General features: G+C 35.3%; 1 protein-coding gene across 2 annotated transcripts in view; it reads right to left on the reverse strand.

The window, feature by feature from the left end:
- The window catches only part of LOC131074672 (uncharacterized), a 147,351-nt gene that overhangs the window by 119,113 nt on the left and 11,417 nt on the right, over positions 1-16,821 (reverse strand). For both annotated transcript variants that reach the window (XM_058011346.2, XM_058011345.2), the window contains exon 5: positions 8,932-9,012. In XM_058011346.2, the coding sequence (XP_057867329.1) occupies positions 8,932-9,012 (81 nt within the window). The remainder of the gene's footprint in view (positions 1-8,931; positions 9,013-16,821) is intronic.

Genomic DNA, 16,821 nt, shown 5'->3' on the forward strand with positions numbered 1-16,821 from the left:
TGAATAGGGTCGGCCCTATCAAGGAGGCGTGATATGTTTAAGTGTAGCCTGGGAGCCTTTTTAGGTGGGAGCCGAGGAGTATTGGGCCTGGCCCTATATGATGGAGGCGGATTCCAATGTTGGAATCCACCAGCCCTAATTACAAACAACACTCCCTCTTAATTAGGGAATAGAATCATAATCATAATCTTCCAGCTTGCACACAAGCATAGACTGGATCCACCTTGCATTACTCACAGAGGGTGGAGAGGATCCTTTTCTACCATCTTACATTGCCCGCAGAGGATGGTCAAGGTTACAATACCATCTTACATTGCCCGCAGAGGATGGTTTAACAATTACACTTCCCTTTTACAATACCATCTTACATTGCCCGCAGAGGATGGTTAATAAATACTCTTCTCCCTGAGAAGTTTACATTACCACCTTACATTGCCCGCAGAGGGTGGCTAACATTTACAACACCATCTTACATTGCCCGCAGAGGATGGTTAAGAATTATACTTCTCCCTGAGAAGTTTACACTACCACCTTACATTGCCCGCAGAGGGTGGATTTATACAATACAAAGTATCACTGAACTTGAGACTCCCTCTCAATCGGAGTTTTATTTTCTACAATACCGAGTCTATCCCTGAAGTACACAAACTTCACTTTGGATAGAGGCTTGGTAAGGATATCTGCAACCTGCTCATCAGTGCTGACGTATTTCAGCTGAATGGCACCCCTTTGCACCATATCCCGAATGAAGTGATAATGGGTTTCCACATGTTTTGACCTGTCATGAAACACTGGATTGATAGACATTTTAATACAACTCTGGTTATCACAGTGAATAACTGTAGGGTCCCATGGCTGACCAAACAGGTCCAGCAAGGAGCTTACGAAGCCACACTGCTTCTCTGGATGCTACACTTGCTGCAATATACTCAGCTTCAACAGTACTCAATGCCACTGAGGATTGTTTTCTGCAGGCCCAAGAGATTACTGCAGAACCCAAGCTGAAACAAATACCGGAGGTGCTTTTCCTGTCTTTGACGCTTCCAGCCCAGTCTGCATCAGAATAACCTTCCAAGGTTATTGGGGTGTTACGTGGATACTTCAGCCCAAAGCCAACTGTGCCCCGCAAGTATCTTAGAATATGCTTGGTTGCAACAAGGTGAACATGCTTGGGCAAACTCATGAACTAACTGAGGGCATTCACAGCAAAACATATGTCTGGTCTAGTGTTAACTAGATACATCAGTGATCCAATCAACTGTCGGTACTCGGATGGATCTGCAAATTCAGAGTTAGCTGCAGAAACACTTAACTTCTTTAAGTTAGATTCCATAGGAGTAGACATTGGTTTACAATCCATCATTCTAAATCTTTTCAAAATGTCAATAGTATACTTCCCTTGACTTAGAAAGATTTCATTAGATCTTTGCCATACTTCTAGACCTAGGAAATAATGCATTAGACCTAAATCTTTCATTTCAAATTCTGAAGCTAATTCTTTCTTGCATCTAATAATAAGTTCATCTTTACCAGTCAAAAATAAGTCATCCACATAAAGAACTAGAATTAGCATTTCATCATTGGCTACTTTAAAGTAAATGTTAGGGTCAGCATCATTTTTACAAAAACCTAGACTTAGCAAATATTTATCAATTCTTTCATACCAAGCACGAGGAGCTTGTTTAAGACCATATAGAGCTTTCTTTAACCTGCACACATGGGTTAATCTATCATGAATCTCATATCCCTCAGGTTGCTCAATATAGCCTTCTTCCTCAATGACACCATTGAGAAAGGCAGTCTTAACATCCATCTGATGTAGTTTCCAACCCTTAGAAGCAGCAATAGAAATTATTGTTCTAATGGAAGTATATCTAGCAACAGGAGCGAATGTTTCTTCATAGTCTATGCCTTCCTTTTGGGAAAAACCACACGCTACAAATCTAGCCTTATATTTTTCAATACTACCATCAGCATTATGTTTAATTTTAAATAACCATTTAGAGGAAACAACAGACTTACCTTTGGGTCTGGGCACAAGGTCCCCAACATCATTCTTGATGATTGACTGATATTCTTCATCCATAGCAAGCTTCCAGGCATGATGATTTAAGGCTTCTTCAACATTGCAAGGTTCAGTTTCAATGAGATTACACATTAAAGAAACATAGTTGGAAAATACCTGAGGTCTCTTAGTTTCACGGAAGGTGCCACTTGGAGCAGCAAATCTTTCAGCTTCTTGAATGGTGTTTCTTACCCAAAGTGGTCTCTTCTTGGTAACGACAATGTCACTAGGAATATCAATGGGATTCATGGGTTCTGGAGGATCATCATGATCATCTTGTGGTGGAGGTTCAACTTGCTCACTCTGAATCTCAGGGTTAGTATCAACGTTCATATTTTGATTATCATCAGATTCATCAATAACACAAGAACCCTTCGATTTTTTAAACGCAATGTCTTCTTCAAATTTAACATCTCTACTTACCTCAACATACCTTTGACCTGGGATGTAAATCCTGAATGCTTTGGAGGATTCACTATATCCGACTAGCATGCCTTTTTTTCCGGAGGGTTCCAACTTTGATCGCTTTTCCTTGGGCACATGAACATAGACGAGACTTCCAAAGATCTTGAGGTGGTTTGGTCCCGTGAAGGCTTCTTCCGGGGTCATGTTCTTTAGAGCACGATGAGGACATCTCTTTTGGATATATACTGTTGTTCTAGAAGCCTCAGCCCATAGGAAGGTCTGCAAGTCTTGATCGTGAATCATAGCCTTTGCAGCCTCCACAATGGTCCTATTCTTTCTTTCAGCAACACCATTTTGTTGAGGATTGTATGGAACACAAAACTCCCTCTTAATTCCTGACTCAACACAAAAATCATGAAAGCTACCGGAGGTGTATTCACCTCCATTGTCAGATCTTAAACATTTGATTCTTTTACCAGAGAGGTTTTCAGTTAATGCTTTAAACTCCTTAAATTTACTTAAGACTTCATCAGATTCTTTAGATTTCAAGAAGTAGATCCAAGGTTTCCTAGAGAAATCATCTATGAAGATTACATAATAAAGGAATCCACTAGGAGATGCTATAGACATAGGACCACATAAATCAGAGTGAACAAGTTCTAGTTTGTCTTTAGCTCTATTTTCACTTTTATGAAAAGGACTTTTAACATTCTTACCAATAGCACAACCTTTACAAGTGTTATCATTAATTTGACTGAGTTTAGGCATACCTTTGACTAGCCTTTCAAGGGATGGAAGAGCTTGATAATGTAGATGTCCAAGTCTTCTATGCCATAACTCACATGATTCTGGGGCCTCATTAATGAGGGCTTGAATAAGGTTAGTAGAGAGCTTATAAAGACTATCATATCTATGACCAATTATACGAGCAGATTCAAAACTATCTTTCTTAGACCAAGCAAGAACTTTTCCTTCAGAAAATGCAATTTGATAACCTTTATCTTCTAGAGCAGAAATGGAAATTAGGTTTCTTTTAATTCCAGGAACAAACAATATATCACTAAGATGCAAGGAAATACCAGAATCTAATTTTCGAGAAGTAGAGCCAGAACCTCTTACCGAATAACGAGCGTCATCACCAATTACTACGTGAAGGCTGGTATCCTTTTCTACTAGGCCTAAAAGATGATCGCAGTAACCTGTGATGTGTCTGGAGGCACCACTATCAATCAACCATGTATTGCTATCTAAGGGAACACTGCTAGATAGAGCGGAGATGAATAAGAAGTCATCATTTTGTTCTGAGACTTCATTTAGGTTTGCTTCATTTTGGTTAGGGTTAAATGGACATTCCTTAGCATAATGACCGAATTTGTCACATCTAAAACATCGCACACGCGAGGTATCTTTTGGTTTCTTCCAAGGGTGTTGGGAACTAAAGGATCTGGAATCCCTATTTCTTCTAGGATAAGGTTGCTTCCAATTTCCCCTTTTCTTGCATTGAGCTGCAAGCATGTGATGTTCATCTACATGGGGTCTCTTGGATTGACTCCTTGTGAAGAGGCAAGACTCTTCTTGGATGCAATCATTCTTAAGGCGATCAAGAGTAGGTAACTCCGACCGACCACTTACGGTTTGGATAAATGACTCCCAAGAGAGAGGTAGACCATTAAGGGCAATCATGACAAGGTCTTTATCTTCCATGTTATGGCCAATTAAACCTAGCTGATTCTTTAGTTCTGAAATTTTTATGAAATAGGAAATAACAATCTTCTTTAGCCATTTTGATATTAAGTAGTTGTTGTCTTAACGTAATTGCCCTACTAAGATTGTTAACTTCATATGTACCTTGTAGATGGTTGAACATTTCCCTTGCAGTGGTGAATGAGGCAATAGAGGTGACGAGGTGGTCTTTGACTGAATCAATGAGAATCTTCCTGGCCTTGATAGCATCCCTTTTGAATTGTTTCAACTCAGCTGCATCCGAAGGCTCAGTTAGCTCTTTCGCTTCAATGAATTGGAGAAGATCTTCTTCCTCAAGAGCCAACTTGATTCGAACTTTCCATGCAGTAAAATTTAGATTCCCATCAAGCCTATCTTCAACTTTCAGCCCCATTGACCTGATCTGCAAAAGCTACAGCAATCTGGAAATAAAGGTGTACTGAATTTTAAATCTGAAGATTCATCTAACCAATTAGCTCTGATACCATGTTATTTTTAGTACTTTCAGATTGAATAAAACTCAGAAAATTAGAATAAGGTTAATTAACTTATTGTTTTCCAAACTTAAGCATAATAAAGGAAATGAAATGCAAAAGACAAAACACAGTTACCCTGGGAAAACCTCCTAGGAGGAAAAACCCAGCCAAAGGATTCTCAGATCTGATTATGATTTTGATTTCAACTGAACATTACATATGATCTCCAGCCTCTTATGAAGTTCGATGTATGGTCTCCAGCTTCTTATGAAGTTTGCTGCCCTTAATTTGGGATCTGCAGGTGTCTAATGGAGTTCGCTGTCTTCTATTGATGATCTGAAGTTCACTGCCTTTAACTAGGGATCTGCAGATGTCTGATGGAGTTCGCTGTCTCCTATTGAGGATCTGCTGCTAACTAATGGAGTTCGCTGTCTACTGTTGAGGATCTGCTGCTAACTAATGGAGTTCGCTGTTTGCCAGATGCCTTTAATATAAAGTTCGCTTTTCACTGAATAAAATTTTCATCTGCCTGAGTTGGAACGATGATAATGAGAAGCAAGAGTCACATTTATAGGAGACTTCTTTCCTTTTAACATGTCAGCCTTCATGTATTAACATTATTAATTATATTAATTATTAATTCCTTTTAATTGAATTGAATAGGGTCGGCCCTATCAAGGAGGCGTGATATGTTTAAGTGTAGCGTGGGAGCCTTTTTAGGTGGGAGCCGAGGAGTATTGGGCCTGGCCCTATATGATGGAGGCGGATTCCAATGTTGGAATCCGCCAGCCCTAATTACAAACAACACTTTCAACTAGGGTCTCCTGAAGACTCCTGCGGTCTCCCACACAAAAGGCACTGACTCCCACACCAATAAAACAAAAATCCCTAAAAATTAAAAGTTAAATGCACCGGGAAGCTGGAAAATAAACACACCACATAAGGGAAAACAGGAGCCAGCACAAGGCAAGAGTCAACACAAGCTAACAAGATCATGAGTATTTGCCATTTGGCTATTTGCAATTCGATGCAAAACTCAAAAGATATTCATATTTTCTATATTCTTCTTGTTGTTCTTTTAAATCCTTTATGTAGACTTTGCGGTATACACAATGGGGATGAATTTTATTAGATCCCTTGAGAGTCAAGAATTTTCCTATGATATACGTTTTCTTTCTTCTCTTGTATGTTTATATTCATATTCTCATATATATAATCTATATTTGCATTCTCATATGTATAATCACATATAATAGCAAAAAAATTAGTAGTGTTGAAAGGTTCAACTTGTTGGTTTGGGTCGTTGCCTTCAATTTCCTTATACACTTCGTTTATATTCATATTTAGTTTTACATATATACACCTATTTTCAAATTTTCTATAAATTATATAAAAAAAAATTGGTGTCTCCAAGTAACCCTATCTCCTATTTTGAAAAATACTTGTACCAATACCGGTACCAATTTCTGAAGTCCCCAAGTACCCCCTATAGAACACAATTCTTCTACTAAGGGGGGGGGGTGAATCAATAGAAGATATAAACTTTTGATCCTTAACAAATTTAAACTTTTGATGATCTTTGAGAAGCTTCAATCTGAAACTCAAAGGAATTGAAACTGAAATCAGAAAGAGATGCAACCACACAATGAAGACAATGCACAAAAGTTGCATGGAAACCCAAGATGGGAAAAACCACTGTGAGAAACACTGCTAGGATCTACTGTCCTAATCCAGCCTCACAATTAAAATGTCTACAATCTTTTAGGGCACCAATCCCAAGGAGCCACCAAATCCCTTATCAAAGCACCAACTTCTCAAATCATAATTCAATAACCTAAGCACCAACTCAGCATTCTTAAAGCACCAACTCAGCATTCCTGAAGCACCAACTCTAAGAATGTAAAAGTTAAAAAATATTACTGATTTCAAATTCAAATGCACCACACTTTATAACAATAGAAGTATACAGACAAACTTTTACAGTCTAAATATCAATTAACCTTAAGATAATCTGAGTAATGATGCACTTCTTAATAACAGAGACCTGCAAACACAACTTCTCAAAATGGAGTATTGTCAACTGTCGCAATAATAGTAACCTGCAAATTAAAACTGATCATCTGACCCACAGCACAATCATTACTCTACCATTCCAAATTGTCAATATAATCATAATACTTTGCACTCCTTTATTACAAATATATGTTCTCTCTTTCTCAACGGCACACACACCTATTGCTTTCACAATCTCAGTCAAAACATTCCTCACTCACTACTAATTTCACATCAGACTTAATGCTCTTTATCAATGATGTATCTTTACAATTCTCTCATCGAATTTACAGACTAAACAAGACGTCTCTGTCCAGCGATTTTCACACATTCTCTCACCCTTTTGCCAACTAAAATGCACACAGCCCTCTTCCATCGAACTCAAGCAATACAAATATAATGCTTCCATTGGCAAGGAAGTTTTAACTGACTGAATAACTGCCACATCAGTTAGGGGATCTTAACTGCCACATACAACTATCAACTACAGTAGTTACAACTGTCAACCAATCATACTTGAACTGAAAAAGTTAAGCATTATATATTTTTTAAAACGTGCCAAGACTTGTATCTGTTTTTGATGGTAATGAAGAAGTTTATAGAAATCAATGAAGGAAGAATAAAAGAATTTCATCAATCTGAAAAATACATTTCATACTACTGTCTTGCAGACCTGATTTCCATCAAACAAACGAATTGTGATGGATGCCAACACAATATAGACCAGATTTCATGTTTCTCTGAGACATTCTGTAAGAGCATTCTATAATTCATTTTTGTTTGTAGATTAAGATTTGACCACCAAACTGATCAAACTGAACATTCTATCGAGCTGTTTGCAGACCAAGTTTTAGTGTGCAGATACAGATTGAAGATATGTCTATTCTTTTCAGCATTCATTCAATTTGTTTGTGCTTAAATTTTAAACATCAATAAAACAAATCTGTTCTTTGCCATTTCATTCTTCAGATTTTATTAGATTGGCAACTACTAGATATCAATGACAAAAATGCTAACACCCCCATATTGGTGCAACCTTGCTATAAAACTATGCTTGAATCACTGTGGAAACTTTAGGCGACAATATGCAATGTGGGCAATGTAGGAGAAGGTAGGGGCTACAGTATCATAATTGGTCAACACACATGAAATATCAAATCAAATGAGCCATCTGGAGAAAATAAGCAATTTCTAAAAAATGGAAGCTGTTTAAGATGAACAATAATGGTTTCGACGGGAATGAGCTGAAAAATCCTATAGATGTGTAAATGAAAGCTCATTTTTTATGAAGCTACTAAGGGGATTCTAGAATTACGTGGAGGAAAGATCTTTAAAGATGATGATGAACAACCTCTGTAAATTCAGTAAACTAAGGATTGTATATAACAATAAGGCAGAAACAATAGCTGTTTGAGAAGGAATCAAATTAGCTATGGACAAAGGATGGCATTTCGTTCAAGTCAAAAGAGACTCGATGCGAATTATTGAAGTGATAAAAAAAATGGGAAGTTCAATAACAACTAAATAAGCAATACCAGTCAGGAAATTAAGATTGTAGAAGCGAATTTTGAGATCCTATACCAGCATATCTAAGGGGGAAGAAATAAAATGGCAGGTCTGCAGCAAATTGCAGGATGGTTAATACTCATCCTTTTCTATCCATAGAGACAAAGCTAAACTCGGATAACTATGCCAAAGTGGAAATGATTGCTCTTCATTAAAAATTGTAATACTTGGGATCAAAATCTAAACAGACTTCTTATGCATAAAAAAAATCTTATGCAGTAAGGCCTTTTAATGATTGAATTATATAGAGGAGAAAGATAAGAAAGTCTGCAATAAATAATGGTTGAAGCCTGGCTTTTATTTTGGACAACATTCTTGGAATGAGAATATGCTTGAAGCTCAAGAATGGAGATTTCCCAGTGGGAGAAAAAACAGATGTAAAAATTTGACTTTTGAAATTCATATCATATTTTTTATGTTCCCTATTTAATAAGCTAAACCAGCTGTGAATTGGCATCTCACTAAAATATTTCCAAGCACAGGATTCCTTAAACCCGCTACCTTTATCCTTAAAATATCATATAGATGAATCAAAGGTTCAATAATGCGATTCCAACTAGCAAAATAGATAATTGATGATTCTATCACAAATATTTTCATTAAATATCAAAATATATAATTAATAGATCTCAAGAAAATCATTACCTCTTTCTCCTCTACACTTCTCTGATGACGTTCTGCATTCTTTTCAGCTATAATTGCTTCTTCAAATGGATCTAAGAAAAGCTATAAAGAAACAAGGAAATACGTATCACCAAAAGCTCAACATCTTCAAAATAATTAAGCATAAAAACAGCAAGCACATGCCTTGCAAGAATGTAATTTTGGTGCTACAGTTTTTTTATCATCAGTTGCAATGCAGATGCAACAATAATGTGAACCTAAATCACTAGTTTTGAATTTGTTCGTGTTCAAAAAGGATCATATTTGAAAGATTTTGTGGGAAAAAAAATTAAAGAAGATCAATAAAAAGTAAAAAGATAAATAATAAAAATTTCCATTTCCTATTACTTTATAATGTAAATAAAATGACTCCAAAAACATGTGAGCAAATAAAAATTTATAAATAACTTCAAAAATTATTATCTTTTCACACAAAAACACCTATTGAACTTTACAGAATGATAATTAACATATTTATGAAAAACGATTGCACTTGGGGATTTATTTTTTTAAACAATAAAGTTGGGATCTAAGCAAATCCCTTTCCCATTTTTAACAAGGGATGCAAAGCATCATGTTCCTGCCATTAGCGGAGTTAGTCTAGAATAAATAAAAGTATAGTTAAAGATAGAGAGGGAGAGGAAGACAAATAAAAGTATTGAAGATAGAGGGGGAGAGGAAGACAGAGAGAAATAGATAGAGAGAAGTAGAGGGAGAGAAAAAAATAGAGAGATATAGATAAGGAGATAAACAGATAGAGAGGAAGAGTTAGAGGGAGATAGAGAGGAAGAGGTAGAGGGAGAGGTAGAGAGGAAGAGTTAGATAGAGGAGAGGGAGAGGGAGAGGGAGAGGGAGAGGGAGAGGGAGAAATAGAGGTATATGTGGCACTAGGATAGAGGATAGAGAGATAGGTATATAAGAAGATAGAGAGGTGGGGAGACCTAGAATGGTAGAGATAGGTAGAGAGACAAGAAGAGGAGAGGAGAGAAGTTAGTGTTATCATATAATAAAGTTTAAACTTTAATTAAATATTATAATATTTTAATTATTAATACTTTAGAATAAAATTATATATAAAAAATTATAAATATATAATTAAGTCCTTATGCGTTTTATTTATTATTTATATATGTTTTTATATTAAGGATTATAAAAATCTAAATTTGAAAAGTTTAAAATAAAAAAGATTTTAGATCTTAATTAAAATGTCTCAAAAAATATATATATATTTAATTTGCAAACACAAATTGGAGAACTAGAGAACATTAATGGAGTGGACTACTTTATTGCACTTTCTTGATAACCACAATAAAAGCGTAGTATTGCAAGAAAACTGGGTTAGATAGTACTTCTTAAATAAATATATCAATTTTTATTGTTCAATATTAATTTACCATGAATCAGCTAAAAAGTAAATATTTATAAAAAATATATTTAATATTGTAATTATGTTACTAATAGAAATTACTTTATGATAAGAAAAGATAGCTGATAATTAATCATTTTGTATATTAATATTATTTTTTAAATAAAAATTTATTTAATAAATGTCATATAAAAGTAATTGAATAATAATCATTATATGAAAATAACAATTTTATTGTTAAGAATAATTATTTATCTTAATTCATTAATTATTATTTTTAAAAATTACTTAAAAATAAATCTATTTTTATATTCATTTAGAAATATTACATAGGGTAATGGACACTATAAGAAACTCGGATAGAAATAGGTTTGAATCAATAATAATTAATGTCCCCAAAAAATTGTTTAATAAAATTAAAATAAATTTGGACATACATTTTTGGAGCTATTGTTTATGAACTCTGAAAGAAAAAAGTTGACTTAGACTTATTTTAAGATCCCCACGTATGGTTATATTTTTGGAGCCAAATTTTTAGAGCAACCTAAAGGTTTTATAAGCTAACTTTTTTGACCTTTCGAGACATGCTTATGAAAGCTCCATAATTTTTGGTACCATATGGAATTGAACAGATCAGCGCTGGTTAGAAAATTTAGCCAGCGGGCACAGATTTGTTAAGGAAATCATGCAATTTTATTGGCAAGGGCTTCAGAGTAGTGGTTATGGCCGGGGTTATGTATTAAGATGGAACTTTCAATAAATGCGTTTGATCTATCAGAAGCAGAAAATGTACGATTGCCTATAATGTCATCTTCATATTCACCCAAAAGTATAGACTATTAGTAATTTATGTCATTTCACTTTTTTTAAAGAGTAATAATCTTTTGTTTGAATTAAATGCATGTAAATTTATAAAAAAAAATTGGAAAAATTGAATTTTCCACCTACTCTAATCAATAAGAAGTGGAGAAAATGATATTTTTAAATTATTTAAAATTAAAATTAAAAATAGACTAGAGAATTTTTGTCTTAAAATTTTAATTCTCTGCACTGATTGGTCAACTTAATTAAAAAATAGAAATGCATGGATGCAATAGTATCCTGCCTTGGCAGGAACTAAAAAAAGAAAAGGTATTTACTTGTCAAAAGCGGGCACCTTGTGTTTGGATTTTCATGAGTTCCAAAATACAATTTTCAAGTCTACTTCATTCCGATCTGCAAAGCAGACTTGGTCTTTGACTGGCAGTACTCTAGCTACCCAACTGACTTCCTAGTCCTTGGCCTACTTATGAACATGCATTCCCATCCACTTGAGATATGGCAATTGTTTCAACACGTGCGCAACCCTAGAGCTCAAAACACATTTTTCTCTAAAATAGCTTCACACAAATGTCATGGATATGCATAATTGGTTCTCCCTAATGGGATATCACAGCCTCAAATCTTCTTACTAGCAAGGTTAATTCTGCTGTCAAAGAAGCCATATTATGTTCATCAGTTGACTTTTCTTCAAAAAGAATTTGCCATGCAAACTAGGAAGTATATAAAGTCATCTTGCTAACACAATCCAAAATCCAAGAGCAAAACCAAGCAAGCAATTCTTTCTTAGAAATCCACTTTTATGGATGTATGTTTGCATTTGTGAATCTTAATTGCAATTCCATCAACTTATACTACTGCCCTAATCCCAAAATGCCAGCATCCTCTGCCCAAAATACATTCCCAAGTCTTTTGTCTGACACTTCCCAATGTAGGGAGTATCTCTAACTTCTTCCTTTTCCTTTTGCAATTGTTTCTGGATTAATTTGCAGAAACAAATTTGAAAAGAAATAGAGACAGAGACACACTCACAAAGAATAGTCTCACTAAACGAAATGAGTCAAAAGCACACATAGTCCAGCAAAGGAATTAAAATTTATCATAAATGATAAATCCAATTGGATAAGCAGATGTCAGTCATTAGTACCACCATTCAAAATGAGTGAAAATCAATCATCATTAGAAAGGTAGCCACCCTACTACCTACTCAACAATCACATGAAAAGCCAATTCAACCGCCAAGAAAAGTGATAAAACTTTATGTTAGGCACTATAAGTGGTAATGATTTTAGAGCATTGTCTACACATTGCACATAAATACTGATATGCAAAAAGAGGACTAGCTTAGGAGTTAGAAGAACCTAGGGAAGAAGGGATTGCAAGCCCTCACATTCTGTTTGAAAACTAACCATCTTATCTATCGGATCTTGATGAATTTCTGCATTCACTAAGAGATCCGTTGGCCTGTTGATCTCAATAAAGTAGTAGTGAAACTTGACAGAATAAAATTTCAGAATTAGATAACTTGCCTCTTTGAGGGCACCCTTCAGCTTCTAGTTAGAAGTATATCCTTTGAACATTGCACTGATTATTAGTTGGGACTCACCTTCCACTAGTAAATGTTAGTGGTATTGAGCCTTGAAAATGTATTGTTGCAAAATGTGCGCCCTTGGTCTCCTTGTGTTATGCAGCACAGCGCTTGGGTTTGTGACATGGCTTAACTGCCTCCTGTGGATTCTATAAGTCTAGTGGTTGTATCGGCATTAACAGGTCGATCTTTTGGTGCAATGGCAACCGTACTTCTAACATGTATACTATCATACATCCTTTTATCCTTACCACGCCTTTTGTATCATAAAAACCTCCTTGTCAAACTCCATTGGAGTGTTCTATTGGATCACTCTTTAGAGCCTCTCCCCTTGTTTTGGCATTTTCTTGATTCTTGCTTCTTTTAATCTGCAATGAAGTTTCAACTGTAAAAATTTAGGAGTCAAGTAAAGGCACACACATGGTTGAGTGACATAAAGATCACCTTCACGGTGCAACAGTCATGACATGAATAAAAATTAAATCTTACCTTGCAGCACCTAGATGGAACAAGCCATAGCAAGGGAGACAAGTGGCTCTCCCAAAACCCTAGATAGAGCTTTAACCAATTGGTTGATGTACTAACTCAGAGAAGATTTTAAATCGGGCAAAATATACCCTATTGAACTCATGCACAAGTTATAGCACATTATGATGCATGAATAAACAGGGAAGTTCCAAGCTTCAAAATTGAAGTCCAAACTTCCAAAGACGGGCTGCTTGATATGTACACCTACAAGGTGCTGCTATATCTATATCTACAACATGCTTCTAAAAATTTAGGCTAGAGTAGGATGTTTGAAAGAAAAATAACAGAAAATGCTATTCCTATGGCTGGAAAGAATGTACCCATGTAGAAGCAACTAGGACAAAGATTTCAAGTTTTGGAGAAAAGGAATATGAAATCAATATAAAAACTTGAAAACGAGCCAATTCAAAATCTTTAAATGCCAGTCAACCCCAAATTTTATTCTATCGGCCTCAAATCCTTGTCGTATGTGTTCCCAACCCATGAGTAAGGACCATGTTTGTAATCTTTAAAAAATATTACATGGTTGAAAATGTGTGTCCATCTGAGTCTAAGCCAAAACATGATAATGGTGGCACTCCTCAACAAACTAAGGATGAATGTGAGCCAAACGACCAAACCACATCTAGAACAGATATAAAGTAACCATTAAAGTTTCTTCTTGTAATGGTAGGGTTGGACCACAATGCGACCTTCACATTTTTTAACCATATTGGAAAGATTAAGCTGTTGGTCATGTTTAACCTTGGCAGCACACTTAACATTTTGGAAAAGAAGCAAGTTCATAAATTGGGTTTCCATCGTTTAAAGTACAAAAGCTTGCCGATACAAGTCCCTTGCACCACAACTTTCGAATGTCTAGGTGTGCTGCACAATATTGAGACCATGTTGCCTGGTTATAACCTTAGGGAGAACTTCTATGCTATAGGTGTTGAAGAATTGATTGTTGTTTCAAATGTTCAACAGATGTACACAAGTGGAACTCTAGCAACCCACAAGATAGATTACTCTCATTCGATCAAGGGGGTTCATGAGTATACCATCAAATCCTTAAATCCATCCTAATAACAAAGATTCTGAAAAAGAGGTATTTCAATTATGATACATCTATATTGTATGTAAGCAAAACCCTATGATCAGCAGGCCCAAATGCCAAGGATTTCCAAGCTTTTCAATAAGAATAGGATAATCTTTCAAGAGTTACAAAAGTCTCCTTCTGTTATGAACCTAGGGTTATGATATTATAATGTACATAAGTTGATGGGGATGTCAAAATGTGGTACACATCCCTTAAGTTAGTCACATTGGATCACATGGACAACTTTTGTAGCTAATTATATTAGGCAATGAGTGGCCTAAATGGGTTTAGTGGTTTACCCCTCCATTATCTTATTAGGAGGTTTATATAAAAGAAAAAAATATCATTGTAAGGATATACAAAGAGTATTGTATATGTATTTGGGATCTCTGGAAATCTAGCATGGAGCGGCTTCTTCCTTAATGAGTATTGTATGGTGTTGCCCTGCCATAAGGGTTTATTTTATTTTTGAATACATCAGATATTAGGTCATCTTGGCCAACAAACATTTATTGTGTTGTGTATGATCTCTCCTCTAAATTTTCTTATTGCCATTATTATATGTATGGAACTTATCAAGTGGTATCAGATCATGATCTTAGCACCTAGAAAGCAAGAAAGAAGGCAGTATAGGGGTTTCGTTGACTGTGTTGTCAAGGGCATTTCTCACTCAATAGTGCAAATTTGTTTATGAAATCTAGAGGGTTGCTCAGGGGCACATTGAAGCAGCTACAATCTAGATTTGACGTCATGTGAAGCTTTTTTGAAAAAGTTGTTTTGAAATTAAGTTTTCCCCTATATTCACTTCAAAGGTTGCAAACCAACTATTTTATTTCTGAAATCTAAAAGGTTTACGAAGGGAACATTCAAGTACATACACTACAAAATTGAGGTGAAGCTTTTCTGAAGGAACTTTTGAAAAATTGTATTTATCACTAAGTTCGCTCTCAAGACTGCAAAACAGTGATTTTCTTGAACAATTTTTCACCAAAGTGAGGTCTAGACTTAGGCAAGTTACAATAACAATTTCAGTTTACTTGGTTTGTTTTGAGTAAGTCACTATGAAAAGTATTTTAGTGGCACCATCGTGGTGCCTAAGAAAGAAGACATCAATCAAATACTCAAAAAAATAGATTGTATCTTGGATCATAAGGCTTGTAAAGTTAATGCAATATGTATATATGTATATATGTATATACATATATACATATATGTATATACATATATACATATATGTATATGTATATGTATATACAATATACATATATACATATATGTATATGTTATATACTTATATACTTATATACATATATGTATATGTTATATATATGTATATGTTAATATATGTATGTTAATATATGTATGTATATGTATATATATATATGTGTGTGTGTGTTTGTGTGTGTGTGTGTGTGTGTGTGTATATATATCACTGATATGTATATGTATATGTGTGTGTGTACACGAACACACACACACACACACATATATATATCACTGATCTGATTAGGTGAATGTAGGTTGCAGATTACAATAATGCTTATCCTTGATTGATTGTCTTCCTTGATGCCTTTCTCCCTACTTGCTGATCTACCTTATATAGTTCTTAAAGGGATGAGGAATCACATCCCTTACCCATCTTATCTAAAAGAGGAGTCTCTTCTACTTAACCGCTGCCCCTTTATGCTACCTGGATCACTGCCATTAAGGATAAGCTTCAGCTCCTACACAAAGACAGCATCCATCATGGGAAGCTCAAAATAATGGTAAGTCATTCAAACCTACCTATCAAGATTCAAAAGTAGGAACTTTCGGTAGAAATTGTTTATTCATTGATTCAAGAGATCAACACCTATATACTTCTAAAGATTCAGATGATAGCATACTCATAAAACATAGATATATCCATAGGTCTGATTATGAAATAAGGGGGGATTATATGACCGTTGGCGGAAGATAGTGGAATCAAAACTATGATCTACATCTTGCTTGCCAATATCCCACTTCTCTCAAAATGTGATACATTTACAATGACAAAATGAATGAATTGCTAAATCAAAGGAAACTCAAAAGCAAAATGCCAAAAGGCAATGATTGAGTTGTAGGAGGCTCAATTAAAAAGAAATCATATGATTATTGTTACAATGAATGGGGATAGATCCTATAATGTACAAAACTTTGGCATGAGACATCAGGATGTGGAAACACATGTTGCTAGCCAATGTCCTATTCCTCGCAAGATGTCATACTAAGAAGAAGTTGAACAAAAAGAAGAGGCATAGTACCACCTTGAACAAGAACATCAACAACTTCTTGTAGCACTTGGGTTGCAAGAAGATCAACTTGCTGCACTTATGAGTGCAAATGCCCTCTCAATGAGCAAAGAGGAAGAACCTGCTTATGAGGAAGATTATACTAAGCACTATGAAGATGAGGATGATCAATATGATGCATGAAGATATGATTCCATGGAAGGAGAAGATGAATCTGGTG

The sequence above is a fragment of the Cryptomeria japonica genome, chromosome 4 (assembly GCF_030272615.1).
Source record: "Cryptomeria japonica chromosome 4, Sugi_1.0, whole genome shotgun sequence".
Classification (NCBI taxonomy): Eukaryota; Viridiplantae; Streptophyta; class Pinopsida; order Cupressales; family Cupressaceae; genus Cryptomeria; species Cryptomeria japonica.